Genomic DNA, 27,153 nt, shown 5'->3' with positions numbered 1-27,153 from the left:
ACTACGTTCATATTTTGAAGGCTGCCTGCTGATAGTAATTGCCCGAATTGGCGCCCATGCGCACAACTCGGCCGTCGAGTATACTATGGTTCTTGACTTGTAAGTCATAACTATTATCTATCATGATAAGAGAAATATTCAACTCCTACAATTTTCTAGCCTTAAGTTATAGTTGGATAATTATAGTTACACGCCTATTTTAATATTATAGAATATAGATTATAAAATATAAAATATGTATATAATTAAACATAATAATATGTTGATAAGTCATGACGTTAACAAAGTCGATAAAATTAAATAGGTGCGCATGTACGCATGTCCATTTTCTCACAAATACCGCCTACCGGGTGTTTTCTTTTTTCTTGTTCTGTTCTTCGTTAATTTAAAGTATTCAATATTCAGTATTTACTAGTCAGTAGCGACTGATTTTTGCTATTTCAGTTCGTGGAATTTATTTATTTTAATGTAGGTGTTTTTATCGTTCTAAACAATTTTTGCCGTACTATTTGATCATTGATGTAAATTATTATTTATTTATTAGGCATCCGTTACTCAATTATCACTTAAACATTGATATTTGAAGTAAAGCAGCTCATATAATCACAAGAAAATAATTATCTGCTTTCTACGTGCTGTGTATATAAGTTTTAAAGGTTGTAATTTATCATCTTCTCTAGATTTTACCAAGTAAGTAAAATGAAAGAAAATTTAATGTTGTTGATAAGTTTCTCTCTCTACATATAATTATATATATATTATATGACTTATATCTAATACAGTTCTAGACTTCTAGTATGATGGACGATAGTTATAAAGTTATAAATACTAATATTATAGTTACTATTATAAAAACTGTAGTATGTATATTGTATAGTATTAGTTGTAGGAACAAAAATCCAGGGATAAAAAACAAACAACTTTTTTTATCTTTAAAAAATAATTATATTAAGTAATTATAAGCACGAACTAAGTATAACCGAAAACGTATATCTACACTGACTACACTACACCAACGCAAGATATTGAAATTTTAATTTTAAGTTCCCAACTTTTTTATTAATTAATAATTATTATAATAGGTATTATATTATTGTGATATGTAATTTACTTTCATGTATTTACTATTTAGCATAAAATAAATTATAAATGATAATGATAAATTGATAAATAATAATGTTTATGATATCACAGTATCACCAGACTATAATCTAAAATATTGTAAACTGTAACTAAAATTAAAATTAAAAAATAGATTTTTCTTTTTTTACAATCTGCTAAAACAATTATGTTTCAATGATAATAAATTAAGTAAATATATTTAATATTAAAATGATTAATACAATTAAAACTAACTTCATATGAACAAGCGAAAACAAAATACATAGATAATGATTAATAAAGTATGATCTGACCATTCTGTGCTGATTCAGTAGAATGCAATTAAACTAATTAAAGATCGCATATTTTATTTTATTTTGAAATAATTATAGGCTAGTCTGAAGTTAATATATTGATAATAGACAATTTATTGAAATCATATTGGAAACTGAAAGATATAAGTACTTTTACTATAACTTCAAAATTTTAAGCTGAAGAGATGAGTTGTTTCTAAAAGACAACTACATTTGCGTAGGCGTATTTAGTAAAAAAGTAAGATGTATTAATAACTTTTTGTTAAATTTTGTATAGATTTTCAAACTTAGGAATATAACTTTTGGTATGAGAAGCATTAAACTTAATTTGATATTATCTATACCGACTATACCTAGTACCTACTATTACAAAAAATACTTAATTAAAACTATGTATTTTAAATACAGTTTAATTTCAATAAAAATACGGTTGTAAATTGTAATTTTAATTAATAAATCAATAACTTTTTTAATTAAACAGTTTCATAAGTGTTTTCAAGTATGTAGATTGTACAATTTATTTAATTAATATAAATCCATTTTTCGTTCCAATCGCTGGTTGTTAGTTGTTTTTTTTTCTGTTTTCCCCGCATATAAAATTTACTTTTAAGAATTGTTTATCATTGACTCCTTTAATAAACGTGACACTCGAATTGCCTCCCAAATTTAGGTAGGTAACTTTTTTCATTCGAATTGTCTCCGACTTCCTAGTGTTTTTTGAAGGAAATTCGTCAATTCGAGTACATACCTAAAAGTCCTTAACGATATACTCGAATTGCCTCTTTAGTATTTCTAGATTAGTAATTAATATATCAATAGTACATGTAATATCGATTTCTGTAATGTTCAAATGTTGATAAATGGAATTTTTAACAAATGTTTATGTTATATAGTATTTTTATACATGATACAATTTTCAACTCTTTTAGAGGTATTTTAAAATTGTATTAATTAAATTGAAAATTTATTATAAAGTTAGTTCCTCATAAGTCATAAGTAATTCATATTGAAATCAAAAAATCTAAAAATATTTAAGTTTAATATTTTTTAAAAATATCTTAAGTTCAGATTTGGACGGAATTGCATATTTATATTATGCGACTACCTAACGATATTCATTATTTTGTAATAATTTTAAAACACTATTCGTAGAGGCATAGAACTTTTAGGTCTATAATTATATTTTATACATTCAATTATATTTTCAAATCCAATGTTAAATCAAAAAAAAAAATTAATTCAACCTAATATATTACGAAAAGGTATTTACTAAAATAAGTTATACTTCGATAGCAATATAAAAAAATATTACATGAAAGTATACAAGTATATAACTTATTTAGGTAATTTTAGCTTATAGACTATAAACACTGCAGTATTGTGGGTAGGAACTTCTCTGCTGTAGGTACATTAGGTGACAAATAGATAATTGTTATGAGTTTATGACGTAGTTATGAATGTGTTAAATTGTATTTCTATGATATATCATTGTATATAATAAGACAGACGATTTTGAGCGGAAACGATCTGTCAGCCTATATTGATCACTATAATAACTATAAGCAGTATATTTCATAATATGTTTTTTTAATATAATGATTAAAGTAATTTATTTTGTGCTATAGGTATATTACGGTAAATTGTTATATTTTTTTTCGAAAATATTGCATTTATTTATATCATTAGTAAACAGTAGGTATTCAATTATTATTATAATAATATATATTTATATCATAATACCATATTATATCAACTCTTGTCTCTTATAACTTAAAATGTAATAACTAAATACCGTAAAAGAGTGAAAATAGGTTCATGTATATATATATATATATAAAATAAATAAATTAATTAAAAATTTCATTGCGTATAATAAAATGTATAATAATATACATAACATTTTATAATTAAATAATTAAAATCATATAGGTATGTGGGTGAAGAAATCAAAAGAATATGAGTTATATTTAGTTTGAGGAAAAAAGCTACCCAGTAATGACACTCAATTTGATTTAGGTCTTGTATTTTTTTAAAAAAATTTTTTCTGGTTTAATGTAATAAATCTTTGTACCATTTACGTTTAAGTAACCTTGGAGGGCTACCTGGAATTCTGAAGGATGATAGGTTCTTGATGAGTGAGTTTGTGTGGGATATAAAGACGGTTATGAAATTGTCTGGTAAAGTGGTAATCAGTCAAAAAGTCCAAAAATACAAAATATTTTATACACATTATATTATTATATATATTTCTATTTTCTTATTTTAATTTATAATTATATAATTTATTATAACATATTAGAACAACGATATCAAAATTTATTTGTAACTAAATACATTTTATCAAACAATGAATTTTATTTTATTTATAAACACATCAATCTAAACTAATAGTATATCATATAATTATAATAAAAAAATATAAATTTGTCATTATTATATGTACCTTCCTAGTATCTAACATTCTAACTATACTACTATAGTAGACTTCCGTTATATTTTTGTTAGTTATACGAAAATATAATATGTGTACAGCATTTTTAAATTTTTAAAATAAATATTTATTAGGTATATACAATATTTTGTATTTTCGAACTTTTTGTCCGATTATATTTTAATTGAAACCGGACTTTTTGTGCAACTTTTTTAAAACGGACTTTTCGTCTGCGATTCGAAATTGTCTATAGAAACATTTAGCTTCGTGCCTTCGTCGTGAATTGTTTTTAAATTACAATCCATATGTAGAGTATATAGTTTGATTATAATATGTAGAGTGTACAGTTTGATATAATATGTGGAGAAGCATTTACCAATGAATTTCTAACTACAAAATAATTTTTACATTTTTGAGATTATGATGAATTTTATTAAAATTTTAGTTTTAAACGTTTATAAAAAAATTATTGTGAATATTTAATATTAATTAATTTTTGATAATTTTTAATCGAGGAATTAACTACTTATTACGAGGAGCTTTGTATTACATTTTTAAGCATTACTACCCAGGGAACATTTTTAATCGACATTTCTAGGAAAAAATAATGCTCATGCTTATTATCATCAGCTCAAAAAGACTCGAAATATTTTAAATATTTAATCTAATTCAAATATTCGGTGAAAATATCAAGTATTTACGATTATTAGTTTTCAAATTACCTACATAAAAAAATTGATTTTGTTCAAAATTGGATTTGCGTAATACTTTTCGTTTTTCCTTAATTTTTTTTTTTTGTTTTTTTCCAGATTATTTAAAAAAATTCATAGAATTTTTAATTTTTACCTGGTTCACATTATACCAACTAGATCCAATTTTTTATCCAAAATCATCCTCAAAAGTTGAAAATCAAAGCAACACATTATACATTTATCACTTAAAAAAAAAATTAAGTTGTTAAGTTTTGATGACCATCAGAAAGTATTCTCCTTCGCCTCTTAGATTTATAATGAACGCAAACCACTTTTTTCTCTTAGCAATGAGTGAGTGCTATTCGGTGATAGCCGATAGGTATATGAGACTAACTATATAACGATTAATGTTTTGTCGTATGTGTAGAACCGCAGAGACAGAGTTATCTGATCAATCGGGATATTAGTTATTATAGTTATTTGATATTTCTTATTTATAATTTGTTAGTGTATCTATAGTAGTTTAGTCTTAATAGAAGTTAGATTGTATTCGATTTCCATGATTCTATAATAGTATAATACTACAATAGTATTTAACAAATTGGCCGTTGTAATAAATTGACAGTAAATCACAAATTTAATTAAATAATTTTTTACCTAAAGGGTTATAAGGGTATAACTAGTATAAGCATTAAGCGGTAATCTTAGACAAATTGAAGAGAAGATGTGATGAAGTTCTAAATAGGGCGACAACATAACCTATTACCTAACCATACTTAACGAAACGAGACTAAGAAAAACTTCCTTAAAGAATATTTAGGCATTTATCATAGTTTATGTGGCTAAAATATTGATTTTAAATTTGATGATGTGGTATTGTAAAAAGTCTACATATTATTATAAGCTAATACAATTGATGCCCGGGCTTTGTTAAATCCCACGTTGTTACATTTCTTGTCATTATTTTAAATATTACTTTATTTATAACTAAAAGTTTTTGTGAAAGTTAGAACCATTGTTTCTCTATTCTCTATCCAATATCCATCATGTAGTACCTATATTATCTTCAAAGTTTAATATGTTTAATGAAAATTGGAATACCGTATTATCCGTATTCATAACAGATATATGTTTAATATCTGCAATGGCTGAGTTTAATTATAAAAATGGACAGAATACGTTTAAATTTTTTAATGTAGACATTACTAAAAGACATAGATATAGTTATTAAAATGTTGGTCATTTGGCTATTTTTTTAATAATCCATTATTATGTATATTTGAATGTGTAATGTGTATTATCTATTTTATATTGTATATCGTTTTGTTTAACAAATTTATAATATTTAATAATATAATATATCAGATTATCAGCTTAGAATTTATCAGTGATCTCGTATTCTCATAGAAAAAATAAAAATAAAAGAAGGAAATACTACGTTATAACTAAATTTAAGTGGCAGGGTAATAAACTTTCTAGCCTTCTAGGCGGTCGTCAATTTATTAAAAAATATAATTATATTAGTAGATAATTCATTAAACCCATTTAAAATAATCAGTTTAGCTGATATTTTGAGTAATATACACTTAGTGTGATTATTTTTTTCCGTGACTAAAATTACTGTACGAAGTCTGCATACATTTAATTGTTATATAATATATATTAAATTACATATAGGTACTATGTTTATTAGACACTTAATAAAATGTTTATTTCTTGAATTAAATGTACCTATGTTATTTAGACAATCATTTTTGAAGTATTATGGAATCTAATAAAAGAGTGCTTTCCATTCAGAGTCATGTTGTTAGTGGATACGTGGGTAATAAATGTGCTGTGTTTCCATTACAGGTAATAACTATTTTTTTCAATTTACATTTAGAGCATTAAAAATATTTATCGTATTTTCATCACAGATAATGGGATTTGAAGTGGATGCTATAAATTCTGTACAGTTGTCAAACCATACTGGATATAAAACTTATTATGGCCAAATATTGAACGAAAGTAATTTATGTAAGTTGTTTATTTATAATAGATACTAATATACTATACATTTTTGGATTTATTTATATTCATAAATTATATTTTATCATTTTTTAGCGGAATTAATAAATGGTCTTGTTGAAAATGAATTGCATAATTATTCACATCTATTAACTGGTTACATTAGATGTCCAATGTTCTTAAAGAAAGTTGCAGAAGTTTATAAAATATTGAAAGAGAAAAATCCAGATTTGATATATGGTATGTATTTTGTTTATAAATATTTTATTTTTATTGAAATTTAATGTATTCATGTAAAAATGATGATGCTATGCAGTGGCATAATTTAAAAAACATCTTTTCAATAGCCTTCCTTATCCAGACATAATATTGGATTTTCTTTGCATTCATTTTATTAAAATTATTTTATACATTTTTATAATCTCTATCATAAATATTGATCTTTTATTCTCTTTTTAATTATTCTAACAAAATTTCATGATATTTTTGTAAGTTGAAAATATCTTATTAAGTACCTTTTATTAATTATTATCTTTTTTCTTTAATTAAAGAAATCGTCAACTGTAAAGTGTAAATACAAATTTAAGAACAATTTATCAACTATATAGTATAATTATTAAGATATTTATATTTTAAAGTATGTGATCCTGTAATGGGTGACAATAAAAAAATGTATGTTCCAAAAGAAATATTAGATATCTATAAGAATGAAATAATACATTTGACAGATATCCTTACACCGAATGAATATGAATTAGAGTAAGTAAAATTATATTTATTAATAAATATTTTTTTATTGAACTTAATATATTTCGTGTTATTCTTTTTCTATTAGGTTATTAACTGGTATAAGTATAACAACTTCTAATGACATTAATAAAGCCTTAAATATATTGTATGATCACGGTTGTAAGACAGTTGTTGTGTCATCTTCCAACATATCTTCAAATTCTATTATGAAGTGTATTGGAAGAAACTTTTCTTGTAAGTTATTAAATATATATATAAAAGTTATTAGTATAAGATATATAAAAAATCTTTTTACATTCTTATCTGAACTAGGGAAATAATATTTTAATAGATACAGGCATAATTTGGGGGAAAAGCATTAAATTTGATTCAAGTAATCCAAAAGTTGCACAATGTCCTTCTATAAATTTGAAATTTTACAAGAATGAAAGTTGTGCTTATACATTTGTTTTGGTACATGTATATGACTCGTATAGATTAGTAAATTAGTCTTTTAAGTTATTGGTAGGTTTTTTATAAAGTAAAATTCGCAATTTACTATTATAATTTATAATATTTAGTTTAATATTAATAGGGTTGTTTTATATTTTTACAGAATTTCAGTTTATGATATTAAGTATATAACAATGTTAAGTATAACATAACATACCTTATATATTTTTCATAACTAATTTTTAATTTTTAATTATGAACATTATTAACTTTAAAAAATACATCATTATTAATAATAATTTTTATTTTGAATAAAGATTATGTATTAATAATTTAAATTTGCTTACCTATAGGCACTCCATTTGCTAAGAGAATGTGAATGCGTATAAACTAAAATACTTTATTAACCCCATTGAAATCACCCAAATCACACTCCTCGGCACTATAGTTGTATGCGCAAAAAAACCTCATTCTTTTGGTGAATGAAGTATAGGAATTTTGTACAATATTCTATATCTATATATATTATACATTATGGTGCAACATTTCTAATATTATAGTATATTTTTATTATATCAGATAAGGAATATGTAGAATTAGATATTCCTATCATTGACCAATCTTTTATTGGCACTGGAGATTTTTTTACTGCTTTGTTATTGATTTGGATGAACTTAACTAATAATGACTTGAAACATTCCATGGAAAGAACAATTGCAACTATTCAAGCAGTATTAAAACGTACAATAAAATGTAATTATAAATTTAAAAAATAGTTAAAGGGCCATTCTTACAAATTACAATGTCTGGTTAAGTGTCGGTTAAGACTAATCTTTTTAATTCTATCGGTTAACACATATGAAATTCTGCTGGTTAGCGTTATTAGACACTAATTGGACATTATAAGAATGGCCCTAAGCTTAATAATTTTATTAAAATGTAAATAATTGTTTTATTTATAATAGATACAAATGAAAATAGTTCAAAGAATCCAATAAGCAGTAAAGAATTAAAATTAATTCAAAGCTTGAGTGATATTCAAAACCCTGAAGTAACAATATTTGGTACTATAAAGAAAGTTGAATAATTGTATTGTATATGTTTGTTTATAAATCAAAATAGTTTATAAAAATAGTTAATTTTATTAATATTATAATATAATTTAAAGGACAATAAACTTCATAGCTCTAGTTATGTTTGAATTAATAATTAATAGTTTAAAACTCTATGTAGTTGATATTAAATAGTTTATAATTCTATAACATACAAAATAAATTAATGAGCTTAAAATAAAATATACCTATAAATAATATTAACTGCCTATTGTGAAAATTACCAAATAGTATTTACTATTTTATTATCATATAAATATATAAATATATTGAAAATATGTCTTCCATATACTGTGAATTGCGCAAGCTTCCATTCATTATAAATTGTATTTACCATTTTTTAACAAGTTAAATAATTGTATTTAAAATTACTTGACAAAGAATTTCACTGTCTTATTAATTAAAATAATTATATTATACATGTATTAATATTTTTTATTTTAGTAATATTAATTAAATTTTTTTTTTAAATACTGATACATAAATATTATTTATTTTATATAGTTAAATTGTACTTATATTAATTATATTAACAATAAGTAATGTTATTTCTACGTATACAAAATATATATTTTAAATATCACATGTAATTTTAGAATTTTGTGGGCTTGTGGCATAGCCTTATAAACTAAGTTAGATTGTGTTTTGTTATTTTTACGAGACGGTAATAATTGTAAATTAACTCTTACGAGTCTTATAGATATACTTTTATGTGTAATTAATAATTATATATTCAAATAAATATACATATAATATGTATACAATAATCATACAATCACTATACATATTTACATTGGCCTAGAACTAGGAGTATAAAATGTAAAAAATAAATGAGCTATGAAAGATCCTATATCTATGTCATCTGCCCATGTAAATATGGCACTGACTCGTACTGACTATACTATTATTATTTAATTAAATACTAACATGCTGTTTCAATGTATCATATATTCATACAGTAAGTTTAGATATTTATGTATTTTCATGAGTATTAAGATAAATAGAATGTTATCTATAATAAATTATGATACCTACACATATATCATTACATCTGATTATATGAATTTATATGAAACACCTGTTGTTATAACAACATTTTTTGATTTTGTCATAACACCTATATTATAAGAGTGTTAAGTAATTAACAATAACTGATATAAGTTTAAGACAACTAATGAACTAAACAATTAATTTTTCTGACGAAATATTTAGACAGGCGCCACAGGTCTAGTCTTTGATATACAAAACATGTTTACTCTTTTCAAGCTATTTTAGACATTTGAAATTTTTTCTATAAATGCTAATAAAAAAAATGTGCTCCGTAAAAAAACTTAATATATGATTCCTCACGTTTTTCTACATATAAAAAAGTTTGTTGAGAAATGACATTACATTTTTAAGAATCTTTGAATTTCAAATGTTACGACATTAGATAGACATTTATCTATTTATCTATTTATCTGTAAAATAACTATATTTCTCCTCAAACCACTTTTGATATTTTATTGTAATTTAAAAATGAATAATGATTAATTATAAATATTGAACTTTTCACAACATTTTTGTACGATCAAATTCTATACATGTATAAATATTTTGACTCTTTTTGAGTTATTTATAGATATTACATTTTTTTTTTTAGTTTTTTTTAAGTAAAATTTACTGTTACTGTAACATTTAATGTTAATCAAATTTTTTCTTTAGGATAGCGCTTAAAAATGTAATACAAAATTTCCTTTAAGTTTTTATTATAGGTATTAAAAAGTATTAAACATATACTTGTGCAATTTTTTTTCAATACACATTTGAAGTATATATTTTGACAAACTTTGTTAACTTTTCTATACTAAAAAAAATATAAAATATTCAATTTTTATAGCTTAGGTTTGAACAAATTTTAATACAAGGTCTTCAATAAAAAAAAATTAAAAAATATAATTGAATTTTTTTTTTATAGATATTCTAAGTTCAATTTTGGACAAAATTAGATATTTAAATGAAAAATAACGGTTTTAATAATTAATAGGATATTATAAACATTATTTGTAGGTTTATTAACGTATATTAATATATTTTATACATTATACATAATAGTAATTACTGACATTTTCAAATGCAATTTTCAACAAAAATTCGATAAACCAATTGTATTACTGATAGTGATTTTTTTTTTAAATTCAACATTATGTACTTTCTTAGTATACTTAAAAAACAAGATAATTAGTTTAATCCACAGGCAGGTGGCACGAGTGAATAGATTATGCAGCGACCACACTTCAGGTAAAGTTTCTAGTAAAAATAAATTACTTTAATTAGCTATAGCAGTTTACATAAAATTCAATTTTCTATCAAATCCACTCTCAAAGTTGAAAATGTAATTAGTTCTTCAACAACATTTTGTATATATTAATGTGTTTGTTAATGTATTTATGTATACAAAAAAAGTGTATTATAGTAAAACAATTTATTCATTCAGTATCTATACAAAAATATAGGCGAGTAGTGAGAATATATATAGATACAATGTAAAAAACGCAGTGGCCATTAGGTACAGTAGGTTTTGAATTGGTTACTGAAACGGATTTGAATTCAATGATACATCATGTGTAGGTATTCAAAAAACGATTTTGAACGGGGACGGTTTGCGGCGTAGGATAATTATATTTTATATTGCTAATAGAGAATAACTACTACGTAATTTTATATATCTATGATTAATAGTAATAATTTAACAAGTACTGACTACGTATTTACTATCTATATTCAATGACAAATTTAAATAGGTAGGTATGTCCACAACTCAGATAAATATAATACCACGTTTAAAGATATATTGCATAATACGCATGCGGTAGCAGCAATGATAGTGCGAGTAGTGTGACTGTCGCATAGACTATAGACTATAGTCACTCATCTTACTCTATGGACTGACACTGACGTAAGTATCTATTTCGCCAAATCTTTAATTAAGATCAACCATATCAAACGTTATATTGTTATAGTCGTTTAAAAACAAATGTAAAATTGAAGCAATGAGAAACGCCAAATGTTGACGTTACAGACTACAGTACTTGGTTACGAGGAAGGTGAATGTTCCAAACCAGTATTTAATAAGTCATGGCTGTATCCGAATCCTAGTGGATTAAGTTTAAGAGGACGTCACACTAAAACGAGAACGTAACCAATGGTCCAGAGATGGCGTTTTCAAAACTGAATATCTTAATCTAAGAATGTTCGTGTTTTTTACATTTTATGTTTAGACAATTAATTAAAATATTAATATCAATATAAAATTGAGTTCTATACTGCCCTCGAAAAACTTGCTCTCTACAAGTTTTAATTAAGGTTTTATTTCTCTAAAACCAGTCAATAAGCCATATTCTTGGAACGCATTAAAACGTTTTGGTGGCTTAGTGTCTGGTTATTTGTCGGTGTGGCCTTCTGTATAAGTATGTTCTATGGGCACCCAGGCCAGGCGCAAGGCTAAATGACGCCCCAGGCCGAAATGCCAACTGGCGCCTTTTTCATACTATAATCAAGGCTCGGGACTTAAAGCATTTGCTTATTTTTATGAATTGACTTAAAATGTAGCAGAATGTTATGGAAGTGTAGTCATGTTATAACACGTTCAATTATGAAATTTGATAGTGCCATTTTTTGCTTTTTTTAACGATTTCTTAAAAAGATGCTTATTTCCAGTTTTTCTTATTATTTTTGTTTTTTTTGCTAGATTTTCTACTTTTTATAGTTTTTTCAGAAAATCGCTCGGAAAATCTTTAAACAATAAGGCAAAATGTCTCGAAAGTGAAATTTAATTTTTTTATAATATAAAGATTTTTTTTTTTTTACTTTTTAGTTAGAAACTTTTCCTAATCATTTTTTTTCAATATTTTTTGAAATCTTTAGTTATTATATTATTTTTAGCACAGTTACAAATTAGGTCTAGTACCTATTTAATCATGCAAAAAAAAATTTTTTTATAATATTTTTGCTCAAATTTAAGATTTTTAAATGCTTATTTGAGTGCTTATAATGATGTTTTTAAGCGCTTTTTTATTGATTTTAAGTGCTATAAGTCCTGAGCCCTACCATGATCATAATACTCTGAAAAAAATGTTATTCATGAACAAAAATGCGGAAAAATGATATATTATGATTAACTTGTACATAATTTGTTGTATCACCTAATTGAAAAAAAAAACATATTATGACGAAATATAATGTTTGCATAATATAATATTATATTTATAGAGCAACATATTTTATTTTTATTTTATTTAATTTCATATACATATGAATACTGGGCCCCACTGAGATGACTCGTGTGGGGGCTCAGGAGTTCAAAAATATAATAATTACATATAAATTACAAGTATATAGTTAAAACGAAAATGTACAATAAGAAATAAGCGTATGAAGATTTAAGGTGTAGGTACCTATACAAATTGAGTTAGGTAACTTAAAATAGATTAAACCATTGAAAATAAGTACAGAAATATTATTATAAATTTAATTCGTAAGGAGAATCCAATAGCCACTATAGAATGTTCCTTTTAAATAAGTTTATTGGGGGGTTTGTTATATAAGATGGTATTTTATTGTATAGTTTGGTACCAGTTGTTTCAAAATGTCTGCTTGTTGTGGTTTTTTTTTACTTTTTTTTTTATGTAAAAATGGTTTTTTGCGTATCTAGTGTTGGTTCCGTGCGTTATTGGTTGCAATAAATTATGATTTTTTATGAATATAGCTGTTATTTTTAAATATATTTTTTTAATAGTAAGTACGTTTAATTCAATATATAAGCTTTTTGTTGGGTACATACCCAACAAATATTATATATTCGAATAAATATATAAATATACGTTATAATATACAATAAACATTTTACGTTAGTACGGTTATGCTTATATTGTTTTAATATATGGCTAAACAAAATGACTATAATAATAATTATCAATATTTCAATACAAAATTTTAGTTGGGTATTTTATATTTTAAAAAAAATATTACTGACAACAGTTTGAAAATTGTAAAAAGCAATTTCGCCCCCCCCCCCCCAGAAAATGGCGCCCTAGTCAATCGCCCGAGTCACCTTATCCTCACGCCGGCCCTTTGGGCACCATATGTATAGGTCTATGATGGGCACAAATTAGATACGTCGTCTTACCGTGATTTAAATCTATTTTCAATCATAGACCTTAAAGAGGATGTATAAGGTCAATGTTTTCAATGCTGTGTTATCAATTTATCATAATGAATTTGATAACCTAATAACAATGACCAGTACATATGATTAGATCATGACCACTGATTGCTGAGCACTGAACAGAACCTAGGTTGATTGTTCCATGTTCCACTTCCAATCGTAGCTCGACTGACACTGTTCAATCATAGTCATTAATGAGTAATGAGTAAACTACAAAAACAAAATACAAATGTATAAAATTTGTACATTTACAGTAATAGTAATTCATGTCTTATAAATTAATAAAACATCGAACTTCCTATTGTGATTAAAATAATAATTTTTATTGAACATTGATGAATGATGATTAATCAACACTCACTACTTTAACAATTCAATCAACATATTTCGTAAGTATTATACATTTATCACAATTATAATTTTTATACTTGATAAATTAGTGCAGTACTGTAGTTACACAAATTATAGTCTGTCATGAAACGGTTTACTTTTAAGTTATATGAATCGGTTTTCATTGTCATAATATTTAAGTTACAAATAATTGTGGACCTGAGTGCTGCTATTTTAAGAAGTTGATACATTTTAAGGCTCAGAACGATTTCTACTGAAGTTAAATTTTTAATTGTTTAGGTAATATTGTACACCACTAGTTTTCATTTCAGAATTAATTATTATTGCCTGTATACTGTATGTATATAACATACTAGTTACTATTAGGTTAAAATACATTATACTAATCAGCAACAAGTTAAATATTGTTTATATTGGCAGGTATAAACAATAATTCCTTATCTTTATGTTAAATAATATATATGTTTAAATATTGTGAACTATACAATGATTAGTTTGGGTAAACAAGTTTTGTACACATAGATAATATTATTACAGTCAAACCTCTAACAAACTTATGGTTCTTTGAAAATAATTCATTAAAAAGAAATAATATTTTTACTTAAAAAAACAATTTTTATTATACAAAATGTATGCAAATATGTTTGGATAATAAGTATTAATGAATTAACTAAAATAAAAAAAAATGAAATAATCTAAGGTTATAAAATGTAATGAGGTATGATAGCATATGATCTGTACTCTTGATGAGTGTTTATTTAATAAAAAATAATAGTTTTTATATTTGTTGAAGAAAAGTAATATAAAATTAATACATTGAATAAAAAAGTTTTTCGAATGAAAATTTCATAGTTTTATAAAATATTTTGTCATGTAGAGAGTTTCGTCAAATATAGGTTTGCCTGTGTATTAAAAACAGATAATATATTGGTAATATTTAATTGGGATTATTGGATATAAATAATATTGATTGTTTCTATTAGAAAATGTTGTTATTATTATTTTGTATATGTTTACTATTAACTTAAATAACTTACTAAGCTCATAGTTATATTCTCTTTTGTGTTGTATCCCTATTGTATTCCGATTGGTTTTTGTAATCAAACTAACCAGGATCGGCAGTATCTATCATGAGTTGGGCTGGGTTCTATTATTCGACACGACACGACATGACAGACGGCAAAGGTGTAAACTAAACTTTAGGATTAGATGTAAAGTGAATCTAATTTCTGTATTTTTACAGGTTTAATAAGGCATAAGGTTTAAATGCCATCTGTGATAATAATTGATTTGTATACATGTAATTTATTGTTAAGACTCATGTTAGTATAAGCCAAAGTAGATGGATGTGAAGGTTGAATTGTTTTTGTTTAGTGTTATTTAATCATGTTAACTTTTTATTCAAAGTGATATCAAGGTATTTTGTTGATTGGTATAGTGGAATTTGTTTGAGTGGAAAGCTTTTCTCTTTTTGAGAAAAAGTCTATCTGATCAGATTTTTCATCATTAATTTTAATTTTCCAGTTTTTAGCCCAAGACTCAATTTTTTGTTGGTAATTAAAAAATTTAATTTAACCATAAAAAAAATAATATTATAAATAACCTATTAAGAATATATTATAGCTACGTGTATAGGTATATTTTAATTTTAACTCATTAACTCTATTCTGTTTTCAATGTTTTAAATATTTAATATAAATTGATTTACACCATACTATTATTTTAACTCTTCTTGAAATACACATACTAATTAATAAAATACATTTTATCTGTTTTGATATATGTATACTTTGTACTAAGCTGTTTTGATTTTGTTATTTTCATAATGCGGTATTGATGTGTATAATTTTTTTGTTATCAATTATAACTTATAAGTTAGTATGACAAATATTTGTCTATTATTAACAATAAACTTTTATTGGAATGTTCTATACTAAAGTTTATATTTGTAAATTATTATTTATTATTTTTTTAGTTGAAACAATTTATAACAAATGGAACAGGAAAATGAAGCCAATCATCTTAGCAAAGACACACAAAAAAAGAATATATTAGTTTTAAATAACTATAATCACAATCAGGTAACTTTAAAATCAATTGATAATCAAGAAATGCAATTAAATATGACCAACAGTGATTTGAAAATTGATCCTTCTACATCTTCTTATGAACATGTTAATTCAAAATCAAACAATACATCTAACTCTGATATTGATAATATTAACCAGTTAAGAGAAGATTTTATGGTTGAATCGAGTCCATCAAAAGTTATAAAATGTGATAATTCATCAGAAATTAATTTTGGTGTGGAATCTGAAAAAAAATCTATTACAAACAAGATAACCAATTTAGAGAATAATCATGAACTTCTCAAAAATAAAAGTCCAATTCAATTTACAAAATTTAAACATACTAACTTTGACATTCTAAAATCAACTGAACATGCTATTAAGTATAAAAAGTCAATTGAAACAAATTTTCATTGCCTTATTTGTGATACTAAAATAAAATCATTAAAAGATTGGGAGTCACATGTTATAAGTACATTTCATATAGAAGAATGTTTGAACAAACATAATTATGTTTCATACGATTGTGGTGGTTGTAAAATATTTTTTTTTGGAAGTAAGGCACAGATTTTAAAACATTGTAAAGACATTCATAATGATATATCTGGACTACCATGTGTTTTTAGATGTATGAAAGAAGTATTTTATCATTGTATATTTGTAAGTCCAAATAATTGGAAATCTTGGTCGTTTTGTGGTCCTTGTAAAAGTTATTCATTTTTAAAACTCAAATGTTATTCTAGTAACCACATTTATAAAAAAACCATTCATTTTAAATGCAATTCATGTTTAATAGATTTTGTATGTAGTCAAGAAGTTTATAATAAACATTTAATGTCATGCGAACACATTATGTTGGAATATTTACAATCCAAAAAAGTTGGTGAAAATCTGGAAAATCAAACTATATGTTATTTAAAACTGCCTCCAATAATTTTAAATAAATTTTCTATTGATAATATAAAATCTACTTGTAATGATTGTAAGTTTCAAATGCACTCAAATGAAGAAGCAATAACTTTTCATCTAACTGAATGTATCAACAAATCTGATATAGGTGAAAAAAATAGATTAAACATCAAAACTTATTTTTGTGAAGTCTGCAATATAACTATGCCTGATTATACTCAATGGAAGTTTCATTTAATATTATCAAGCCATTTAATAAAGTGTTATGATATTAAAGATTTAGTTTCTTATACATGTGAACTTTGCTCACTACATTGTTATGGAGGTGTACATCATGTAACAGATCATCAAAATATTCATCCAAACAATTCTGAAAAAAATCTTTCCAGATTTATGGCTTTTAACTTCCAGCGTATTAACAACGATTTAAAAACAAAAGATTTTTATTATTGTGAAGAATGTGAAATATATGCTGAAGTCAATTCTAATTCAGATCATTGGAATAAAAGTCATAAAACTAAATTGAAACGTATAGTCTGTCAACCTTGCCGTACAGAATTCTTTTGTATTGAAGATAATGTGTTATTCAATAAACATATTTTATCAAGTGAACACATTATTTTAAAATCTGTGGCCTTTAAAAAGCTATTGCCAGAACTAAAAACACAACCATTAATCAATCAAAATCTAAAACCTTATGTTTCAAAAAATACATTAGATAAAAATAAAGTTCTATTCAATGTTAAACCATATTTACAATTTTTTCAAAATGTAAAAAATGAAAATAACACTATGTGTAAATCATGTGATAATCTAATCAATTTAAATCACAATGATCTCCTTAGTCACTTGTTAGTTTGTAATCATGGATTAGTAGAAAGTATCCCTCGATCAAATTTTAATTATTTTCAGTGTTTAGAGTGTGCATTTTGTTCCAATAACAAGGATACTTGGATAAAACATGCAACTACTACACATGCAAAATTTGATACTAATATTTGTTATTCTTATATTTGTAAAAGTTGTAACTCTTTAGTGTATGGAAAAATTAATGATATTGAATTACATTTAATTACTGAACACAAAACAACTTTTATAAACATGCCATTAGAATCAGTGTTAATGGCAAAACAATTGATGAAGAAAAATAATAATGTTAGTAAATCGTCTGATATAATGTGTTTTTGTGAGCCATGTAATATGATAATTAAGTTAAGTGAAAGTCCTTATCATTTTATAGCAGATAGTCATGCATCAGCAGCATCATCAGACATAGAATTATTTTACTGTAAAGATTGTAAAGTTGAATTCTACTCTTCAATTACAGTTTATGAATGTCATAAGTTAACCGCAGAACATATAATTATGAGCTCAGACTATAGAAAAACTGAAGTTAAAGTTCTTCTTAACCCTTCAAAACTTGATACTCATTTATTTACTTTTGTTACTGATCAACATTTGTACCATTCAACTTTAAACATTGGGTTTTTCTGTTTTCTTTGTGATTATTTGTGTTTAAAATTAGATGTATGGAAAATTCATATTAATAGTAAAAAGCATCTCAAAATTTCCAAAGATCTTTGCATAGACCACCGTTGTAAAGTTTGTAAAACACTTATGTTTGGAACACGGCATCACATGTTTGAACATTATAGCAATCGTTTTCATTCAATGTTGAGACAATTTAAATCTACTGAGGTTTTAAAACAAAAATATGAAACAAAACAGACAAGCAATATGGGAACAACTTTTGAGAATAATCCAACTGCAGTAGTTAATGAGAAACCAGGAGAATGTAGTACCACAGTTAATTTATTAACAGAAATGATGACTAAATTATCTTATCAATCAAATATTCATAAAGAAAGTACTTTATCAGAAGAGTCAACTACAAATAATACACATCCAATGACAGTAAATGAATTACCTCTCGAATTAAATTTTCATCAAGATAGTAGTGTACTAGATGAGCCTATTACAAAAATTAATGAAACTCAATTAATGAGAAAAACCATGGATGAATTTCCTACAGAATCAAATACTCAAAATTATAGTACTTTTTATAGATTGAAAATTAATATGTTAAATGAATATCTTAAACAAAATAAAGAGATAACATCACAAATGTGTTATTATTGTGTATCTTGTGATTTTATCACTACAGTACCAAATAATTGGGATAAACATAATTTAACCGATCATTCAAATGAGGCTGAATTGCGCCATAAGGTGTATTGTGATGTTTGCAATTTATATCAATTTGGGTTGTCTCATCATTTAGATGAACATTTTAAAACTATTGAACATAAAAATATGTTAGATTTTAAAAAATTATACAACTCAAATTATTCGAAAAAAAATAATAATAAAATTAAAAAAAAGAATGACCAAAATAGTAATTTGACTTCTGGCAATCCTTCAGATGTTACTCAAATTTCAAAAATAGACAAGCAACAAACAGATGGTAGTAAAATTGATCAAAAAGAAGGAAATAATCGTCCAATCATGATTGAAGTTAAAGGTAGTATAGTAGATTGTATAGTTTATAAATTATATTAACACATTTAAATGTTTTAGGTATAAAACCACAGTATAAAAAAAATAGCTGTGTTGAAATTAAGAAAATATTTTCTCATTATGGGCTTTTTGGAATTATTACTAAACATAGCTCTGTTATAATCATATTTCGTAAATTGTAAGTATACATTTTATCAAATAGGTAATGTTATCTATAGTTAATTTTTAATTTACTGTAATTTTTAACCAACATAAGTACTAAATAGTTTATGCCAAAACTGCTTGCCAAAATGTTCTGCATCTTTATTCACACATTAACTTACATATTTAGTATAACTTAAAAACATTTTAAATTTAGTACCTATCATTTTTTAGTATACAGTTTTAATATTCAAAATCATAAAAAAAGCTTTAAAAACAGCAGAGTTTTAGTAAAATATATTTTTAATAAATACCATAAGTAATTATCTTAGATTTTTAGTGATGAAATCAACATTTTTAGAAACATAATTAGTTTTTTTTATCAATTATAATTAAAGCACAGATTTCTATGCAGTTGCATATTTTTGGATTTTTGTCAGTAATCTTTATGAATTATAATAGTTTGAAGTTACTAGCTAAATTTGTTTTGCATATTTCTGCATATTTAATGATTATTGTATCTCTTTGTATATTTTTATGAAATTCAAAATGTATTTCATTGAATTAAATTCAAATTTAAAAAAAAAGGTATAAAATAACATTTTTTATCTAGCAGAAAAATTTAAAAATTTCTAGATATAATTTGAAGATGGTAATGTTGTTAATGAATTTTCAACTTTATGTGTTCATTAATTTGTAATTTTTAGTGATAGCAATAAAGAAATTACCTACCTATATTGAAAATATTAAAAGAAAAAATTTAAACTATTACTATTGTCTATTACTATTTAACTACTGTGGATTCTGCTTAATGTAGGCACGTTGGGACCAGCCCTGTTTACCCACATTAAGTGGTTGCCCATAAAAACCAAAATTAGTAGTTGAATTAATCATTTGTATTGGGAACAGACCATTTTGCCCACATTAGGCGGAATCCACTGTTGCTTCAAATATGTCTCAACCACTTTGATTGACAACAAATGATCATTTTCATCTGTATTTAAAATATGTTGACAGAAAACATAACAGCTTCACTGAAGAAAATTTAGAAATGCATATGTTTATTCATTTTAATAATAAATAAAATATAAACAAATATATTAATATTTAAATTTATAGTACCTTTTTTACAATATTTAAACATAAATACCAATATTAATATTTCTATTAATATTGTAAACATTTTTCATATAAATAATTAAAATTTTCTTGCTTATTTATCGTATTATTTTCCGCGTATTTGCATATTTGTTGTATATTTTTACAATTTTGATTGCATATTATAATACTTTTTACTTTTTTTAGTGCATAAAAATCTGTGCTCAATTTTTAATAAATGGTTATATGAAAAAAATAATTATTGATTTTATATCTGTCATATAATTAAACCAAGCTATATGTAAGAACCATTCAAAATGAACTGAGATTAATTGTTAATAATAGATTATTTTTTTGGTATTTTAAGATAAATTTGTCTCAATGTTTGTCAAATGATGAAGTTTTACTCCATAGTACTAAAAATATAAACACCATGACAACAAAATTAACTGATTTCAATTTTTACAAAAAAGTTTCTAACTAAAATTAAAATATCGTTAACAGTAATTTTTTTCGACTATTCTTAAATTAATGTTTTGTGATATTTACAGAGCTGCTATGAACAAGATGTTAAATGATAAAGAAATATTAGAAAAAAAATATGAATTTACTATTAATATTTTAATTGAAGGTAAGTCTTTATTGTAAAAAATAAAGTTTTCTTCTTGGCAAATACTGTATATTAAATATTTATTAAAAAATTTATTTTGCTTTTAAATTTGTAGTAATATTAAAAATATTTAAGAAAAAATGTAAATTTCCCAATATTCTAATTATTAATTTTCTTCATTAAACACAAATAAAAATCCAAACATTTTACTTAGAAATTCTACATGACAAAAATGTTAATGGATTTTTTTGGTTTATTGTTTTGATTTACCATGCTTTTGTTTAAAAATTGTATACAAATAGACATATTTATTGTTTATTCTATTTATTCATTATTTAAAGGAGCATAATATACTTAATACAATAATTTTCTTCTTAATATTGTTAATATTATAAATTATTTCTAATGAATATATTATGTAGTCATGTATGTAAGGTATCTTATTCTATTTTTAATTAATTATAGATGACAAATTTCCTGAGTTACATAAAACAACAATATCTGAGTTTGGAAATAAGACAATGCTGCTAAAAGCTATTAATACACAACTTGCGGCAATTAATCAAGAAATTTCCAATCCTGATATAATTGGTAGATTATTTTTGTTAGTAAATTCAATACATAGTTGTGCTGGCCAACATTTCAAAGGAAGTAAAACATATGCTTTTGGATCACGTATGTCAGGTCTTGCACTTAAAGATAGTGATGTGGATTTATACTTTGATATCGGTAATATTTTAATGTTATTTATTTAAAACAATATATATTTATATATATATATATGAATAATTAAAATATTAAATTATTAACTAGCAATAATAATAGTATTATTTTATAATTTTTTTAAGAAAAATAATAATTAAACTGTTAATTTATTATATATTAACAATAATCTATAGGTTCTATAGAGTATATTAATTTTCAAAGGGCTTTTGATTAAGTAAATCAATCATTATAATACCTTAAGTTAAAACATTTTGGATCTTGTGAAAATGCTTAAATTTGTTGTTTTTATATTTTAAATCGAAATCAAATGATTAAAATATTTTTTCAATCTTTTGATAAATATTCAGTTCTCTTTGGCGTTTAATTTCCATGTAATTCTTATTATGACTATTTACATTTTTATTGAATAAATTATTTACTTACTAAAAAGGTTTGAAAATTTAATAAAAGGTTGAAATTATGTTTTAAATTTGAATAACAATATTCAATATTTTGTTATTCAGTGAAAATTCCATATAACGAAGTCGAATAAGCAACAAATAAACTTTGTAATATGGAGAAATTTGTTAAATAAAATTACGTATTCATTAATAATAAAGCTCATAGTTCTTAAAAATATTTCGTTAAACAGAAAATTTTGTAAAATGGAAGTTTCACAGTATTTCAAAAACATTATTTGTGAATATTTAAAGGTTTTACGTTAATTCAGCCTACTATTTGTCTGTATATTATAAATTAATTTATTAGTAATATCATACAACATAAAATTCAATATACTTATTTATGTAGTCTCATCAGTGTTGGTTTGGCGTATAAAAGGCCTCACCTGCAATTTTCCCCTGGGGCCTCAAATTTTTTTACTTCATTTACTATGAACAAGGTCGTTCATAGGGTAGTGGAATAGTGTGTATCCTCTTTCTCACTCCGCTAGCCAAAATGTTAAAAATAAAATATATGACTATAATTGTATGATTGATGTGAATACTTTAATAGGCGATAGCGGGCTGTTTAAAGTAGATCATTAAACGCCGAGCTTATCTAAATCTAGTACGGAAATAGAATATTTTTAGTTAGGACTTGGACTGGGGCTCCTGAGGGTTAGGTTAGGTCTGTGGGCCCTAGTGATAAACACTCTCCCCCCTCCGATATTTGTGCCCTTGTCCATCATACGATTAATTGTATTGTAAATTTGATGTTTTGTTGACTATGCTTCATAGGGGTGAAGGTCCTGGCCACTGATAATAAACTAAAAAAAAAAAATTCGGGCCTCGCTTGCGGCATCACAAGGCCCACAACCCTCGCCAAGCTGACAATACTGAAGCTGATAGACTAACACCATTGAGAATTTATTTACAGTGATATATCAATGAATTAAACTTATTTCATTTTCATAGTGATTCACCACAAAACATACTATATAGCAGAGTGGTACTTAATTCCCTGCTTTTTGATTTATAAATTTCATAATTTTTTTTTTTTTATGTTATTGTTTAAAACTAGTACTATTTAATACTATTTCTATATTATTTTCAAAATATCCTGACCAAAATTATTTTTATTTTGTAAATATAAATAAATACTGTTATCAATTAATTTAATACTAAATTACATTTGTTGTAGATTTTTAAGTTAAAATAGCCTAATTTTTATTTTTTAATTCAATTTTATAGCTGATACTTTTGGTGGAGAATTAAGTAATGATCTGTATGCTCAAGAGGATTTAGTACGTTATTTTGGAAAAGTATTTCGGTCTCAAAATAATGAATTTAAAGATATACAACCAATAACTGGAGCACGTGTTCCTATAGTCAAATTTTTCCATGTTCCTTCTGGCCTATTTTGTGATTTATCTTTTAAAAGTGGCCTCAGTACACATAACACTAAACTCGTCAGGTAAATTATTTATAATTAACTATTAAATTAATTGATAAAATAACTCTATCAAATTGTATTCAACACTTCAGGTTGTACTTAGCGTTGGATGAACGTGTTCACTGGATTGTCTGTGCAGTTGTTAAACGTTGGGCATTACAAAATGATATGAAAAATCAAAGTATGTTTACTAGTTATGCTTTAGCCTGGTTGGTTCTTTTTTACTTGATGACTATTGAAGTAGTACCTCCATTAAAGTTACTCAGAGAACATGCAGATTATTCAAAAGATACATCTAAATCAGATGTTATGTTTATAGAAGGTACATCATTTTTTTTTCTAATTAGTATAAAATTATATACATTTGTATTAAAATTGTAACTAAATATTATGTAACTAACTTTAATTACTGGTGTTTATATATTCGTAATATATTACTAATAAGTTTACATTTTTTTTTCTTAGATTGGGATTGTACCTTCTGCTCTCTAGAAAAAGCAAAACAAATATGGAAAGTACCAGAAATTCCTTGTTGGGACTTATTATTAGGATTTTTTAAATTTTATTCAGACTCTAACAGACTTAAACAATTTGTTCTTTGCCCAGCTATTGGACAGGCTATACCTAAAGACAAATTTTTTGATATTCCAATGGTATTACCAGATATTTTAGGTTTTAACAAAAAAAAAAATGGTAGACCTACTGACTGGTGTATAAGATTAAGAGATAACTTTCATGGTGAAGGTCTTGCAGTACAAGATCCTTTTGATCTTTTCCACAATATAACAAAAGTTATAATACCTAGAAAGTTACAAAACTTCTCTTATTTATGTAATAAAACAATGGAAGTTATGAATAATGGAGTTCAACCTTATTATGCATAAATATGTAAGACAATTTTTTTTATTTGAATCGAAACAAATGTTTTAAAATGAGATTTAATTGAATAATTAAAACAAATACATTTAATTAATTAAATAAATATACATATTTAATAAAAATGACAACAATAAAATTAAAAAAGTAACATTAAAATGTTAAAGAAATTGTCAATTACTAATTTATAATTTTTTTCTATGTACTTTGTGTTTTAGTACATTTATTATTTTATTTCAGTAATTTTAACTTCAGTTATGAAATTAAGTGATTTATTATTTAATTATACCTCTTATATTTTTTACAGACAATTTTAATAAATTATTCATAACTTCAGTCTTAAATATTATTAAGTTGTAATTTTTAGTGTAAAAAATTATAAATATTTAAAAAAAGAAATTAGTAATTCACTTTTATTATATAATTATCCTTATATATGCCATTATATTTTGTTTTTATACAAGTGAATTTTTAATATTTTTATTTTTCTGTTTTGAATTTTTATATTCATTAATCATTATAAATCCATTATCTTAAGATATCTAATTATAATGACATTCAATTTGGTCGTAATGATAGTTATATTATTAAAAATATATTATATTTTATTATTGTTGGTCAATTTAAATGTACTATAAAGTTGCGTTTGACTTTTTGGGGATAATTTTCTGATTAAAAATAAATAATACAATTTGAACCCAATTTAGGGGAATGTAACATATTTGTTATACTAATCTAAAAATATCAATGATTTTTTAAAAATAATTGTTGATGGGGGGGCGAAAGCCAAGCTAAATTTAATAAGAACAGCGCAATTTTTAGTTGATAAAGAGTCTTAACATTGTAGACTTCTTTAAAAGACCTATTTTATTACATATATATTCTTATTGTATTTTAGAATAATTGTATAATATTATGTGTATTAATAAATTTATTTAAATATTAAATATAATATAATAATTTTATTTGGTCAGAATGTGAATTAACTTTATTTCTTATTAGTTTAAATAAATCTACCTAATATTAACTGTGGTAAATCATTATATTATGAAAAGTGCTGTACAAAATATACGGAATAGAATTTTTATTATATAAACAATTTTAGAAATAGTATTAGTGTTACACCCATTTCAGTATAAAACATAAAGAACATTCAATATATATATATATATTAAATGATGAAGTTTAAAAGTATAAAATTATTTTGAAAATGTCTACAGTTCCTATATGAATGAATTATTACAAAAATAAAAATTTGATTTTTTTTTTTAAATAAAATGTTATTACGTGAATACTTTTACTTTACTACTTACAGGTTTATTAATTTTTCTCAATTTTTAAGTTTTAAACCCTATTTTTATATGAGACACTAACCTCAAAGTTAAAAAATAGAAGTTTTTCTGTAATGTATTGGATTTTAATTGTATATCTAATCGTACATTGTCATCGAGTAAGTTACAATAATTATGAGCTTTTTTTTATCTACCTATAAACATTTAAACTACTTTTTCAAACATTTCATTGGCTATTCATAGAAAATGATAATTTAAGTTGTACCACAGAATAATAATATAGATATAAAGGTTATATTAGCATATAATATAGTAGAACAGAAATAGAGCGTACATTTTTAGCATTTATCGCTTAATAAGAAATTTGAGATTATTTTAAATATATACATAAATAATTGAACCATGATAATCAAGACCCTTGATAGTGTGGTTAATTCAGTAATTTAAACAAACAGCATGTTGGTAATTTTTTTGGAATTCCCAATTATAGTTTATTTCATTATTTTATGGACAATCTACTTTTTTACTATTATATAAATATTTAAATTCTGCACTTGATGGATATTTTTCAATTTGTTTAATGTTTTAGTCATTTGTTGGTACCTACTCTTTGAAATCCTCCAATACTATACTTGGTCTGACTTTGT

General features: G+C 24.1%; 2 protein-coding genes and 1 long non-coding RNA gene across 5 annotated transcripts; all 3 read left to right on the top strand.

The window, feature by feature from the left end:
• The first annotated feature begins 307 nt into the window (after window positions 1-307).
• On the top strand, window positions 308-9,879 carry LOC132922328 (pyridoxal kinase-like). Of its 2 annotated transcripts, XM_060985795.1 has the most exons (9): window positions 308-468; window positions 545-690; window positions 6,283-6,389; window positions 6,455-6,554; window positions 6,642-6,785; window positions 7,184-7,304; window positions 7,381-7,529; window positions 8,307-8,480; window positions 8,693-9,879. In XM_060985795.1, the coding sequence occupies exons 3-9, from the start codon at window positions 6,303-6,305 to the stop codon at window positions 8,812-8,814; spliced, it is 897 nt and encodes a 298-aa protein (XP_060841778.1). In that variant the 5' UTR covers window positions 308-468; window positions 545-690; window positions 6,283-6,302; the 3' UTR covers window positions 8,815-9,879. The 2 variants fall into 2 exon arrangements, with proteins under 2 accessions (XP_060841778.1, XP_060841779.1); XM_060985796.1 differs by having other exon boundaries at window positions 320-690.
• Window positions 9,880-10,913: 1,034 nt separating this feature from the next.
• On the top strand, window positions 10,914-12,132 carry LOC132920928 (uncharacterized). The gene is made up of 2 exons (XR_009660803.1): window positions 10,914-11,777; window positions 11,842-12,132. It is a non-coding gene; the product is annotated as an uncharacterized LOC132920928 (long non-coding RNA).
• A 2,059-nt stretch (window positions 12,133-14,191) lies between these two features.
• LOC132922160 (uncharacterized) lies at window positions 14,192-26,190 on the top strand. Of its 2 annotated transcripts, none has more exons than XM_060985516.1 (8): window positions 14,192-14,434; window positions 16,372-19,895; window positions 19,952-20,069; window positions 21,682-21,761; window positions 22,206-22,469; window positions 24,137-24,359; window positions 24,431-24,660; window positions 24,804-26,190. In XM_060985516.1, the coding sequence occupies exons 2-8, from the start codon at window positions 16,391-16,393 to the stop codon at window positions 25,220-25,222; spliced, it is 4,839 nt and encodes a 1,612-aa protein (XP_060841499.1). In that variant the 5' UTR covers window positions 14,192-14,434; window positions 16,372-16,390; the 3' UTR covers window positions 25,223-26,190. The 2 variants fall into 2 exon arrangements, with proteins under 2 accessions (XP_060841499.1, XP_060841500.1); XM_060985517.1 differs by lacking the exon at window positions 14,192-14,434 and adding an exon at window positions 14,514-14,675.
• The last annotated feature ends 963 nt before the right edge of the window (window positions 26,191-27,153 follow it).

This window comes from Rhopalosiphum padi, chromosome 2 (assembly GCF_020882245.1).
Source record: "Rhopalosiphum padi isolate XX-2018 chromosome 2, ASM2088224v1, whole genome shotgun sequence".
Classification (NCBI taxonomy): Eukaryota; Metazoa; Arthropoda; class Insecta; order Hemiptera; family Aphididae; genus Rhopalosiphum; species Rhopalosiphum padi.
The sequence above is the reverse complement of the archived record's forward strand: the minus strand, read 5'-3'. Positions and strand labels throughout refer to the sequence as shown.